Source organism: Melanaphis sacchari, unplaced genomic scaffold, assembly GCF_002803265.2.
Source record: "Melanaphis sacchari strain LSU unplaced genomic scaffold, SCAv2.0 Contig36_pilon_pilon, whole genome shotgun sequence".
NCBI classification, from domain to species: domain Eukaryota; kingdom Metazoa; phylum Arthropoda; class Insecta; order Hemiptera; family Aphididae; genus Melanaphis; species Melanaphis sacchari.
In genome coordinates, this window is record NW_020271232.1 from 3,724,034 (window position 1) to 3,738,305 (window position 14,272).

Consider the following 14,272-nt stretch of genomic DNA (forward strand, 5'->3'; position numbering starts at 1 on the left):
ATTTTTACCGCTCGCATACATTTAATCTGTCATCACATGTTATCAGTTATCATTTGTTATCATATACGTCCGTGACAAACATTATCCGTTATCACACATTTAAAAAATATAATATATAGAATCGAACCGGGGAGAATATGAATTGTATCACCTAGACTTTAACCCATTGAACAATATATAGTATATATTTAAATACACGCTAAATAATATACATAATCAAATGAATATTCTAACGACGTATAGTTTCCTCTTGGGAAAATAATATAATTATTTGAATTAAATATAAAAAAAAAAATGTAAAGAAATTGTCATTAACATTGATTATCATTAGCATTATATCCATACGTGAGAAAATAACGTACAAAAATGTGATTAAGTATAAAAAATGCATTAGTAAAATGGCATACTTTTTGTATATAAAACCCAGGATGTCGCCGACTCTTAATAACCATTTTATATTTAAATCGAAATACTAATAGCTTACACCTGAACACTTAGAACTCTATGATAGAAATTTGTGGCGTCAGATTTACAATATTTTTGCAAAGTTTTTATTTCACTGTTTATATTTTTGTTACCTCTCACATATCCAACACATCGACTATCGATTAAGAACGTACGTCGCCAGGATGTCGCACACTAATGATATTAAAATGCTTATTAGTGAATAACACATTAATGACTGATATACATTTATATATAAAATGGCATATTCGCTCGAGTCGCCAGGATGTCGCCGACTCTTAATAGCCGCTATGTACTAATAGCTGGCACCTGCATACTTAGAACTCTATGGTAGACTTTTAAATCAATTAATCACATTTCAGCATAGTCCATTTAAATATCCCCACCTATTATAGAGACTCCTAACTAAAAGAGCCGGTAGCCGTTTAGTACGTTCACAGTCTTAATCCGTTGTACACGTATCGTTCGCTCCGTCTTTAAAAATTTTAGTGATTTAAAAGTGTTTTTCAATAATAATTTTAAACATGGCTGGTTCTATCGCCAACAACGCTGCGCTGTACAAAAAGAAGACGTTCACTTATGTGCCTCCAGCACCGCCTTCAGAGCTCATCGACTGCAGTAATTTTATACTTGACTTCACCGGCCGTAAGTTTTTGAATGTAGGACTTGATCCTGAAGATGAATTTAACACCATAGTACAAGTCATCACTCCTTCGAGATATGTAAATATGCCACCTGATTTTCTAAGACGTATATTCTCACTTATGGGGAACATTCTATCTTTTATAATCGACCTACCTCAAAAATACAAGCGAAATTTATTTCTGGAAACAGAAATTATTTCGCTGTCTAGTATGGTGTACCAAGGGGAAAATGTTCTCGTCATCGAATCAAAAACACAAACCGGATGTCGAGTATTGCTAAATAGGACAGATTTGATGAAATTACAATATTTGGAATGGTGTATTCACGAAACAGTCGTTCGAAAGTCAACCATCACACGACCACTAGTCTTAAAACAATTTGAGATTATGGGTAATTATTTGGACCAGGAGTTTACCAAAGTCGAATCACCACCAAAAACACCCGAAGAAATGGTTGTTTTTATCAAAAATTTAAGTGACGATAAAATTATTGGATCTACACCTAAACACGATATGAATTTCATTAGTCAACTCAAAATGTTTGCAACAAAACAATTGGCTGAACAATGGGTACAACGATGGAGCGGGGAAATGTCACCCGAGGTAATTTAATCTATCCTTTATGTCGCTTGTAAAAATATTTAATGTATAATTATTTTATAGTTATTCACCGAATCTGAAATGAGGCTCATTTCGCCACCAAAATACTCGGATATGTCGCCAATGCACGAAGACGCTTCGCAGGTACAGGTAATTTACGATTTATAAATGTAAATAGTTTAAATATTAATTTTTATAATTTTGTAGGCAGCTGATGAGGATCGTGGTGTTGATGAATTTTTAGCACAGGCGACACGGTCACCAACCATGACATTGGTAATACTCACATTTAATTTTTAAAATAAATATATATATTAACAAATTATTATTTGTATAGCCTATTGATGATACCGATGGACTAGCACATACGGCCATAGACAAACGTCATAGACGTGATTTGTACACTGATGCGCAGTACCCTCCATGGTATATAACACCACAATATATAGAACCAGCGAGCCTCGCAGTTGATGAGAACGATGGTCCGACGTCTTTCAACCACTCACCATCTTTTCTCGACTTCACAGGCGGCAAGCCCACGAAAAAACAGAACGTAAAACGCAAACTGATCGAATAATTATTGTTTAAATAATTTTTGTGTAAAATAAAAACAAGCGTGATACTTAAACAAGTTTTTTTTTTTTTTTTTTATTTATTAGATTAAGTTTTTACAATATGGTTTACAAGGTATAAAAAAAATAATTATAAAGTATATAAAATATATACAAGGTTTACAATTTTCTGACATCGCCACTAAACGGACTGTAAGTTATAATCTGGTCATGTAGTATTAAACAATAAGCTGCAGTCTTTTCTGGAATAACTGTGTCCGTTTCAAAGTCTATTCGTAGGTCTACGGTCGATGATTTAACGTTATCATTCTGATACGACAAATCAACAACGACGATTGGCACATAGTTTTGGAAAATATGTTTTGATAATAATGGTTCACAATACTCTCTTTCGTAATACGATTTTTGAAAGTCTGTATAAGCTTTATACAGTACGCTGGTAGTATTATTTTTAAAATCAGCTCGAAAGTCATCATATGGATACACTTCAGAGTTTAAGTGTACCTTAAGATTTTTCAGTTGACAGTGATCAAACCGTCCAGCGTCAACTTCGATATTGTTTTTTCTACTTGTTTGTAGTCCAAACAATACAAATCTTGGTTTTTCCAGTAAGCTGCTAGACTTAACAGTCCACGAATGAGAAGTGTTTCTAGGGAGCACGGGATACTCGCAAAGATCCCAGGTCCTGAACGCACATGATAGTGTTTTACGCGAATCTAACACTTTCAATAACTTTAATTTTTCTTTATCACAAACTTTGATAATAGGCATCTTCCATATAACCTTAGTCAGTTCAATCGTAATTTTTTTATTTTTATCAACGTTTTCGGTAGCTCCAGCACCAACAACACGTATAGCATCTAAATCAGTAGACGCGCGATTTAAAATTAGCTGTTGATTGCAATTGAGTAATATTTTTTTATAATCTTCACAAAATCCGAATAAATGTTTTAGAGGGATACACCCGGTAAATACATTGTCGGTCATAAAATTTTTGTTATCTTCACTGTCCATTTCCGAGTCCCAAGCACAGTTGTCTAACGCATTCAAGTCGTTTGGGGTGTACGAGCAGTATGCTTTCAAACATGATGACACTCCAGGTGATTTCAATTTTTGTATTTCTATTCCGTTTATTTCATATCGCATTTCGGAGAATAAAAATGCCAATCCGTTATTCGAAAAACGAACTTCTCCGACTGCATCGGCAGGTTTATTTACTTTACCCTCGATGAAAATATAACTTTCACACGGCAAAGTGTAAGAATCCATGTTCTGAACGTTAATTCTAATTTCCTCGTTGTATGATAGAGCGGCGCTTGAATACGGTGTGAACGAATGAAATTGCATTTGTGTTATTTTACAATCGTCGACATAGTCGGCGGTCACGTCTAAATATGAGTCATCCATCATTGTAAAGAGCGAAGAAAATTTAAATTGTTTTTTGTGAGTTTGGTTTGGATAGGTTTGTACTTCTTCGCTGCTAGCGATGTAGACTTCTTAACGGCAGGTGGTATACTGATAGGTTTTTTGATTGTTTCTCTTTTTATATTAAATTTGAGCGCCATATCCACGCGTTATTTGTAAACGAATAGTTATCGGTTCACCGCGCAGATTAATTAGACAATCGTTCTGATCTTTTAGCACGATATTTACTTTGGTTATTGAAGTCGTATTGAGACCATAAAAAACTGGATGCCTAGGTACCTCAACGATTTTATATCCCGCGGGTACAGTAGGATACAGCTCGTGTATGATCTGGCTCGGTGCTCCGTCACAGAATGAGCCGGTGATTAAATTACACTCTACTTTTATACAGTTTATTTTCATAATGTTCACAATATTTTCAGATTCATGAGTATCACCAGTAGTGTATAGTACATTTCTAAAGCCCAACAATTTCGCTATGCTATTCTCGACTCCTAAATCAACATCATGGCTGCACGATATCATACACTTTAATGTTCTGCCGTTTGCTTTTAATTCAAACATACTGACATAGTCGGGCATCATTTTTTGTATAATAGACTCTAACTGATCCAACTCATACGTCCCCGTAGGTATGATTACGTACTCATTTTCATTCATCAAATTACGGAAGGCAATAGTATTACAACCAGGTTCTATGTTTGGTATCGAATTATTTGTCTGTAAGCTCAGCAGGCACATTTGTGCAGTATTTTCTACTTCCAACGGAGGAAAGATCTCGCATGACAACTCACTAGAGTTTCCGTTTAACGTTAATGTGAACATGATAAAAACTTTAAACACAAGTGTCCACAGTTTGTAGTATTATATTTCTGCCCTCTGCTGTAATTGAAATGTATGTCACATCCATGAAAATATTTTTGTACTTCTAATGGTGGAGGTAAATTCCCAAAACTGTCGTAATATATGACTTTTTTTCCGATTTTTTTATACGCTACCCAATGCGTACCTGTACCTTTCTCCGTGTCCAGGTTGATAATCGCTGATTCTAAGCGTTTAGGACGTCTAGATAACCTATCTCTGGTAAAAACGCCGATGAAATGAGGTATTTTCATCATGCGAGCATATTTTATAAGTTCGTAATCGTACAACGCTCTACTGGGTAACGTGGCAATTAGTTTTTTGACTTTCTATATTTTTTAGCTTTTACGCCCCCACCACTTTTTTGTGGTGTTTCTATTTTGTATGAGTTGCCTTTATACGGAGTGAGATATAGCCCTTTACCTAAATGTGATGGAGTTTTTCTATTAAACTCATTGGCGACCTTCACAACGTTGGCTACGCCGCCAGTCAGAGCTCCCAGAGCTGACAACCCGGCGAAAATCGGTATGAGTGGTAGCACACCACCTTTTTTCGGAATATTTATTGTTCGTGGAACTTTTGTCTTCTTAGTTTTGAATGTTTTTCGCGCGACGGCTACACATTTTTTAGTCAATTTCATCAAGTTCTTTTCGCCAACATTTTTCTTTACAACATTTTTAGTGGCTTTAAGTGCTGCTTTAAAACCACAGCCGCCGCCTACTTTACGTTTTGCTTTCATAGCAGTAGTCACACCCCAAGCCACAGCTTTTTCTTTTAAACTCGAATCTTTAGACTTGAATCTATCCCAGGCTCGCTGCTCTAATATATAATCGGCTTTGTTACGATCTGCGATAGAGTTACTCTGGTCGTACGCAATATCGTGGTCCCTACAAGCAGAGTCCAGTGGGTTTATACCTTTATCGCCGCGAGCTAATCGTTTTCCTAATTTTGTACCAGGCCCACAGTATTGATAACCTGCAAAGAAATATTATTATTATTATGATAATATCGAATTTATTATTCTAGACTTACCAGGCACGTGAAGCTCGATTGGTAATTTGTTTATAAGCGTATTGATAAGTCCACCGCCTTTATTCTTGTTGCTTCTTCGAGCGAGAGACATTGTGTACTGATTACATTGTCGTCGTTACAGAGATATTTATAATGAAGTTTATCAAACAAGATATAAAACTAACAGTTGAAAACGTGGATCCACCTACATCGTTTATAAAACAAAGACATGGTGCGCTTCTACCTAATACGATACGTGCACTTGTCGTGGGCCCCTCTGGCTGTGGAAAAACTAATTTAATATTCACCTTATTAACACACTTAAACGGAATACGATTTCACAACGTTTACATATATTCAAAAACATTGGATCAACCCAAATATAAAATGCTAAGTAATATATTATCAGATATTGATGGTATAAAATTATTTACGTTCTATGAAAATGAGCAAGTTATTGAACCTGAGAAAGCTTTACCAAACTCTGTATTTATTTTCGACGATATTATTACTGAAAACCAAAAGATTGCGAGAACTTACTTCTCCAGAGGTCGACATAATTTAGTTGATGTTTTCTATCTGGCTCAGAGTTATTCAAAAGTCCCAAAACAACTTTTGCGTGATAACGCCAATTTCATCGTATTATTTAAACAAGATGAGACTAATTTAAAGCATGTATACAATGAACATTGCTCTGGTGATATGTCATACTCAGAGTTTAAAGACTTTTGTACTTCGTGTTGGCGTCTGGGGAGATTTGAATTTATCGTGATAAACAAAGACTGTGAACGAGACAACGGTCGATATCGTCACGGATTTGACACATTCGTCGTTATATAAAGTGTTGTTTTTATGAAAAATACCTCATTCACAGTCATGGCTGCTAGTGGTGAAGTACTCAGTGAACTGATTAAAGCTAAAGAAAATATCAAACGCAAGTATACCGCATTAAAACAAGGAAAAGCCGATATCCATTCACTAGTATCAGAAACGTTAAGTCCGATTATCGAACCATTGAAACAAAATATTAATAAAACAACATTTCAAGCTCCGCCCACACAGCAAGACAATGAAGATTCTCAATATTTTAACGACACAGGCGATTCGCAAGCTTTTAAAATAAGCGACTGGTATAAATCTTACGATATAGACAAAACGTATGGACCTAAAGAACAAAAAAATGGAAGAGTAGTTTTAGGTAAAAAAGAAATTAATCTTGTCGATAATACGTTGACTATTGAAGACATATCTTACCCGCTAACACAAGGGCTTGGTAATTTAATATTTTCAAAAAATCCTAAATTATACACCAAAAACGATTTAGATGCATACAAGTCTATATTAACTCAGACATCAGCCCATCTCACAGCAGACGAGAAAAAAATTAAAAAAGGCGGAAATAAATATTATGATATAATCCAAAATTTGTTTCGATCGGGAAGAGGCTTATCTATAAAACTACAAAAACATAATTTAGTATACTGGAACGATCCTAACGAGCTAGTCGAAAGATTGAAGTTACTATTGGCGTCAAAGGCAGCTGGTAATACAGGCGTTTCAAACGAAATAATCTCGATTTTTGAAGAACTGCGTGAAGCAGGATTAATAAATCGTATTCCAAATGTCTAAACGTGAAATCGCAGTCGAATTACACAAACCGACAAGAAAAAATTATACAAGGCGTAGAGTTAATGTCTACGGCAAAAACGATCTATGGCAGGCCGACTTGGTCGAAATGATACCGTATTCTAAACAAAACAAGGGCTACAAATATATTCTATGTGTTATTGATTGTTTTACAAAGTTTGCTTGGGCGATACCGTTAAAGTCTAAAACTGCTAAAGAAGTTTCCAGCTCAATGTCTAAAATACTGCATAAACGCACACCAAAACTATTACAGCTCGATAATGGAAAAGAATTTTACAATTCTACATTTGACGCGTTGATGAAGAAACACAACATACATAAATATTCGACTTATAGTACTATGAAAGCGTGTATTGTGGAACGTTTCAACCGCACATTGAAAGAAAAAATGTTTAGAGAGTTTACGGCACGAGGTTCGCATGAATGGATTTCTATTTTACCTTCATTGATTAACGAATATAATAATTCAAAACATAGGACAATAGGAATGACACCAGTGCAAGCTGATGCTAATCCTACGTCAGTGGAAATAAAACAACGAAAAATTATTGACGGAAAAATTAAATTTGACATAGGCGATAACGTCCGTATTAGCACATATAAAGGTGTATTTGCAAAAGGTTATTTACCGAGCTGGTCTACAGAAATATTTAAAATTGTTAAAATTAATGAAACATTACCTACTACTTATCAGCTACAAGATTATACTGGAAAACCGATTGCTGGTTGCTTTTATTCTGAAGAAATATTGAAAACGAATTATCCAAATGACTATTTAGTCGAGAAAATTATACGTAAGAAGGGGAATCAAATTTTTGTGAAATGGCTCGGGTTCGATAATACACACAATAGTTGGATAAATACAAGCGACATTAAAAAATAGTGTCAGTCGAGCTATAGACATGAACGTGTTTGGTAGTACTCAGTCTGGTGAAACAAAAAAAAATATATCAAATCTTGAACAGTCAATGAAAACGTATTTCAATAAGCTCGATAAAATCGAACATTTACTCGAAGAAAATCATAAATCCGTACAAATTCAAGAAGAACAAGTAGAAACGATACAATTAACGTGTGTACAGATAGCTGAGCATATGACAAGAGGCGAAGTATCATTACAATCAATCAAAGAAAGTACAGAAGGGTTGAAAAACCTAATACCAGCTATACTCAGTCGACTAAATACTATTGAAACTTATTATAAAGACAAACCATAATGTCTTCAGCCATCTTGGACATGCAATGTGTACTTGGCGTCAAAAATAAATACATGGTTAAAGAAATGTCTATAGTAGACACAGAAACATGGGCGACCCAGCACTGGATTTTTAAACATTCAAACTCGATGCAGGATAACAAAAGTCGTAAAACCAACAAGTGGTTAGAACGTAATTATCATCAACTATCCATAGATTACGGCGACGTTGAATACGAGGAGCTAAGTAGAATATTGAATTCATTAAAGTTCAGTTGCATATACGTCAAAGGTGAACAGAAAAAACAAGTTCTTATGGAGTATATACCGCACGTTGCACTCATCAACATTGAAGACTTGGGCTGCCCACGTTTGGACCAAATATGTGATGACGAAACTCTACCTTGTTGTATTTTTCATATGGAATTTAATCCTAAACAATGTACATTTTATAAAGTTTTTGCTATAAGAAAATGGTTTATAAATAATTCTTAAAAATTGTGAATGTATGTACATTTTATTTAATAAACAAAATAATATTTTAACATTGGTTTTTTTTATTTTACATAGGTAACCTAAATTTTTCAATAAATGGTTATAGATAACATTAATATATAATAAAGTATATATATATATACATAGTATTTACAATAAAAAAAAATATACATAGTATTTACAGATATAGTATTTACAAAATATAGACATGGTATTTACAAAATATATAAATGATATTATTTAGACATGCATTCCATTAGAAGCAATCTCATTAAGTCTTTCTCTTCCCCCGTCCAGTTATGTCCTTCTTCATCCAATTCAGGCCAATCATCCTCGAGTTCGTCTTTCCTATAAAATTATAAATATTATAAGTAAAATAATCTATTATAAATTTATTATAAATTTACTTTAGAGAGTAATGTCCATGAGCCACTGTGTGCACTTTATCTTCAAGTACAACCCTCTTATCATCATAGTTATTATATGTAATTTTATTGGTTCGAATTGTTGTCAATTGGTGGTTGAATGAGCGGATGGAAACATTTTCTCTCTTATTTTCCCCCTTCTCCTCAAACAAACACTTTTTATGATCGCTAAACGTCATATGATTCTTTACAACGTGTTTTCTAATTCCCTTGGCTTTGATCTTCTCCTTGCCATTCAAAATGTATGCATATGACTTTGATCGCAGCGCGCAAAACTCAGTCATTACGAGTCCATCCGTCTCATCAGAAAATAACCCGGGAATCTTCTTTCTCTCAGCAATGTAGCACGGATGGTCCTCCGGCAAGTTGGAAGTATCCATTCGTTCGAGTAAGTTGTTATTATTTTTAAGGTCTTCATAGAAATCGTTGGTTTGGATATAATAAACCAGTGAATCTATAAATTGTGTAAATTATTACTATGTATAATATATTGAATTAATAATAAGTAATACCTGTGTCAGTATACATAAGCTCGATTTTATCCCCATAATGTTTCTGCATCACATTATAGTGGTAATCATACATTAAACTCTTGCTTATGTCAAGAACCGCAAGACCTATATACATTAAAAATCGTATTAATACCTTTATATATCTAAATTATTAATAGAAAAATTACCGATATAAATAGGTTTACAAAAATTAATGATTTTTTTTTCCAATGTTACTGCGTTCAAGTTTTCGGAATAGGTGGTGCAATATTTAAATGTTGATCTGTTTATTAATTTCTGCAAACGTCGGTTGCACGAAACAAGTTCCATGTCCATACGTTTACGAACGTTCTCCATCGTTTTTCCTACATTAGAATCGGGTGATAAAAAGGGATAATTATAATAATTATTTATAATAGCATACCGAATACAGCATTGTTCATCAATTTGAAGAAATCCCGCTCAAATTCATTTTTCGCCTTTTTCCTCATATTAGTGTTTAATTCAATATACTGGGCAAGCCAAGGTGATTGCTTGAATTGAATAACTCTATGCACCTATAATATAAATGTTAGTAATTCTATGATAAAATAACGTTATATATGATATTCACCTTTTCAACTATGAGACCATTGTTTAAGGCTTGCTGGAGGTTTCGATAGTGAACAATATAATTTTTCTTAGGCTCAAATGTAGCCATGAGTTTGCGTACTTTTGAGCCTGGTGGTATGCTATTCTGTGGCAGGAATGGCAAGTCGTTATGTTTATTATGTAATTTTTTTGGATAAACAATGTCAACCTCGTAAACCCGTCCTATGGGCGAATCCTCAGTCAAATCGTTTAATCCGTCGAGTGATGGTTTAACCCACTTGAAATCTCCGTAGGGCATAAACTGAGACATTGCCCAGCCGTAAAGATTGTTGCCTAAAGTATAAAATAAGCTTTATAATGATAATAATAATAATAATGTAAAGATAAACTTACAATCCTGATAAACAAGCCATGATTTTGGATCTGCGGGGTTATAATCAGGTGTTCTCTCATTGTTAGGTTTCGCGTACCGCATGCTGGCTTGTGTGAGTCCACCTCGAATACCTAGAAAAAATTGTTATTATAGTCATATAGAAATAACATAATATCAATATACTAACCGTCTTCAAACATGAGAAGCATTTCATAATCGAGCAGTAATTCTAGTTTTATCGCCGTGTATTTCAACATTGCGTCGAAAGAGAACCCCGGTGCTGTATAATAGTATGCCGGGTCTAAATGGTATGTATTTAAGCAAAGATCCCGGAAATTTTCGAAAACATCTGACAGAAGTAAAACATCGACTTTTAAATATAGATCGGAATACTCGCCCAGCGTTTGACAATTGAAGTGGTTCCAAACTTCTATCGCAAACTGATATTCCGTATCTTTAACATCTTCTTCTGTCAGAACACTATAAAAATCTTCTACAGGCGGCAAAGAGGTTTGTTCAAGCTTGGACCAATCATCAGTGAAGTCGTAAGGATATACACCCTTACGAGTGACGAGCGGTAAATCATTGTTGTAAAAATGTTTTGCGGTTATGCGGAATTTTTCCAAGTTTGGCGTTATTAGGTTGGTGGCAAGAGTTGATAAACTTGTAGCCATAAATCTAAAAGTATCCACGAATCTGATGGTAAAATCTTTACTTATATATTTTGAAAATGAAACGAATTTCTCCTCGCTGTTTGGAATTACTTTTATTCTTTTTGAATTATAACCTAGTTCTGTTACTATGAAATGTGCATCATAGTTGGATAGATTGTGGATAAAAACTGGAATGTACTTTGGTTGTATAAGACTTAGATTACATCTACCACACAAGGTCTGTCTGAATTTCCCAGTCAAATGATCGTGATCACGGACACGGGTGTATGTATCAACATTACATTTACATAAATTACATTTAAAACATGAATTATGTTGGGCTATATCTTCATCAGTCATGGTCAGAGTAATGTTTGTCTTTAATAATTTTTCTATTTTCTCGGCAACGTCAGTGATATTTTGTATAAAATGCTTTGCCACGTCTTGCCTGCTCTTACTACCTCGGTATATAACTGGTTCAATCGGTATGTTAAATTGTGCTAACAACTCTATTGGAACATTTTCAGACGCTTTAACTAAAAATCCGTAACTCATAGGACGGTGTTTTTGTATGATTGTTGTATTACCCCCCTTTTCCTCGTCGGTCTTTACAAGCAAAGACTCGAAATCGGCATATATAACTATGGGATGTCTCTGCGCGTTCTGCCACGCGGTGAATTGTAGCACATCTCCATCTTTTGGCATTATCGGTCGTATGGGTTTATGTGGTCCGCATATTAACCTATGATGTTCAAGCGCTGTCTGCCCGCTTAACTTATACTTTAAATTCTGTCTATTGAACGTTGTAAAGCAACGTTTACAGAATATAACTTGACCTGTATGACTAGTTTTTTGTGAACGGAGTAATCTTGAAAAATTCGAGATGTAAGTATAGTGTGTATTATCACCATCCGTCACTAATAATAAGTCAAAATGATCCGGTTTTTCATCATCTACGACTTTGAGTGGGAAAACCTCATATGAAGGATACTTTTTCGGTGGCTGTAATCGTTTTTCAAGTCCGTAAACATTTACAGAAACGTTCTGATTATTTTTTTCAAACTTTGAAATATCCGACAGCGGTGTTGGAAATGAAATACCGTTGAAAATGTATTTGTCCTCATGCTTGGTATAATTTTCATTGACACGGAATTTGTTATCTCCTACAACGTGTTTTGCTAATATAGCCCATTTAAAACACTGTTGGTCTGTATTTTTAGGATTTATTATTGATCGTTTATCTATGATAGATTTTGGTAATTGTATATATGATGAACCAGATATAGGTGTATACTTATAAACGGCTAATAGTAAGCCATCGATGGACTCTAACGTAAACCCGCTACCACGAGAAACATAAGCGTCTTCCTCAGCTAATAATTTCAAAAAAGATTGTTCAATTATTGTTTCGATTTCTGCGCCCATAAATATTTCTTTGGCTGATGCTGTAAACGCTCGATTTTCGGATGAATTGGGCACGTTTGGTCGGTTATACGTAGCTTCAAGCTTTAAGCTAAATTTTATCGGATGTTCCTGCACATGAGTTTTTAGCTTGTCTGACAGAGCCGGTTCGAGAGAACGGAGAAAGTCGGGATAATTTTGAATATTATTCAGATTTTTCGCGAAATACCACACTATTTTTCGTTTTCCTGACGATGAAATTTCAACAAGACCCGGGGATCTAACCAGTTCCATACGCATTTTTTTAGCCTTAACAGCCGACACAGTGTTGGCGGTGGAAATGCGTTTGCCATTAGTCGTAGTTGTATATGAATCTTTTAAAAAAAAAAAAAAAAAAAAAAAAAAATCTTAATTAATATCTAATAAAAATCTATCGCGAGCGATATTTCTTTTAAAAAAAAAAAATATATTTAACTTGCAATTAGTATCGACTAGTTTGAAATAAATCTAACGACAAACGTCTTTAAGTAATTAATCCACGGCAGACCTTTAAAAATGAATTAACTCACGAAGGATAAATAAAATAAAACTAACCTGTATCCTCCAAGTCCAGAGTTTCATTCATCACGGTGATATCGTCATTAGAAACCGTGTTTAATCCACCGGCCGCGATATTGGGGACAAAAATTTGAGGCGCGATTTGGATATCACCTTGGTTGTCAATACGAGGCGCGAACTGGATGACGCTCGGTCGTGCTTGCTGATTTATGATCGGTGCAGCTGGCTGATCTATGACTAAAGCAGCTGGCAATGGTCTGAGGTGAGCCGGAACGTTAACGATACCTTAGAGAAAATAATAAATTAATATTGTATAAAATACAACTTATATTTTTAGTACATACCATGAATGTTCACCAGATGCTTGTTGAGGCTGTTTTTGTATGAGAATGTCGATGGGCATGCAGTGCACGGAAAACGTATACCTGCATGCTTCTTTTGGTGAGCAGTCAAATTATCTTTACGTTTAAAAACTGAAGGACACTGCACGCATTGAAACATTTTTAAATTTTATAAAGTAATACGCGAAAAAAAATAATACCACAAAGGTGTAAATAATGTTTAAAAATTAAACACTGGAAAATATTCAAAGACGGAGCGTATACGACGGTTTAACACGTACTGGAGGACTGTTGACTATTTTCAGGATTTATACAGACTAATGGGAATATTGATACTTAATTGATATTACACTGTATACGTCCGGCAAAAGGTACTAATGTCGGTCATTAATGTGTTATTCACTAATAAGCATTTTAATATCATTAGTGTGCGACATCCTGGCGACGTACGTTCTTAATCGATAGTCGATGTGTTGGATATGTGAGAGGTAACAAAAATATAAACAGTGAAATAAAAACTTTGC

The 14,272-nt window shown here is 34.6% G+C and overlaps 3 protein-coding genes across 3 annotated transcripts; 1 reads left to right on the plus strand and 2 right to left on the minus strand.

The window, feature by feature from the left end:
• The first annotated feature begins 989 nt into the window (after nucleotides 1–989).
• Nucleotides 990–2,315, plus strand: LOC112597007. Its single transcript, XM_025342907.1, has 4 exons — nucleotides 990–1,712; nucleotides 1,773–1,859; nucleotides 1,917–1,985; nucleotides 2,047–2,315. Exons 1-4 carry the CDS (start codon nucleotides 990–992, stop codon nucleotides 2,284–2,286), a joined length of 1,119 nt encoding a protein of 372 aa, XP_025198692.1. The 3' UTR covers nucleotides 2,287–2,315.
• Nucleotides 2,316–2,440: 125 nt separating this feature from the next.
• Nucleotides 2,441–3,688, minus strand: LOC112597042. Its single transcript, XM_025342951.1, has one exon. The coding sequence runs from the start codon at nucleotides 3,686–3,688 to the stop codon at nucleotides 2,441–2,443; it is 1,248 nt and encodes a 415-aa protein (XP_025198736.1).
• Nucleotides 3,689–9,139: 5,451 nt separating this feature from the next.
• Nucleotides 9,140–13,908, minus strand: LOC112597043. The gene is made up of 10 exons (XM_025342952.1): nucleotides 13,752–13,908; nucleotides 13,444–13,692; nucleotides 10,983–13,223; nucleotides 10,816–10,926; nucleotides 10,445–10,755; nucleotides 10,256–10,388; nucleotides 10,020–10,196; nucleotides 9,853–9,957; nucleotides 9,323–9,794; nucleotides 9,140–9,263 (listed from the first exon to the last, which is right to left on the minus strand). The coding sequence occupies exons 1-10, from the start codon at nucleotides 13,906–13,908 to the stop codon at nucleotides 9,152–9,154; spliced, it is 4,068 nt and encodes a 1,355-aa protein (XP_025198737.1). The 3' UTR covers nucleotides 9,140–9,151.
• Nucleotides 13,909–14,272: the final 364 nt, after the last annotated feature.

Coding starts and splice junctions, on each gene's coding strand:
- LOC112597007 (XM_025342907.1), top strand. CDS start 990: ATGGCTGGTTCTATCGCCAACAACGCTGCGCTGTACAAAAAGAAGACG. Junction 1,860..1,916: donor AAGACGCTTCGCAGGTACAG/GTAATTTACGAT, acceptor ATAATTTTGTAG/GCAGCTGATGAGGATCGTGG. Junction 1,986..2,046: donor GGTCACCAACCATGACATTG/GTAATACTCACA, acceptor TTATTTGTATAG/CCTATTGATGATACCGATGG.
- LOC112597042 (XM_025342951.1), bottom strand. CDS start 3,688: ATGGATGACTCATATTTAGACGTGACCGCCGACTATGTCGACGATTGT.
- LOC112597043 (XM_025342952.1), bottom strand. CDS start 13,908: ATGTTTCAATGCGTGCAGTGTCCTTCAGTTTTTAAACGTAAAGATAAT. Junction 13,693..13,751: donor GCATCTGGTGAACATTCATG/GTATGTACTAAA, acceptor ATTTTCTCTAAG/GTATCGTTAACGTTCCGGCT. Junction 10,389..10,444: donor ATGGTCTCATAGTTGAAAAG/GTGAATATCATA, acceptor TTTATATTATAG/GTGCATAGAGTTATTCAATT.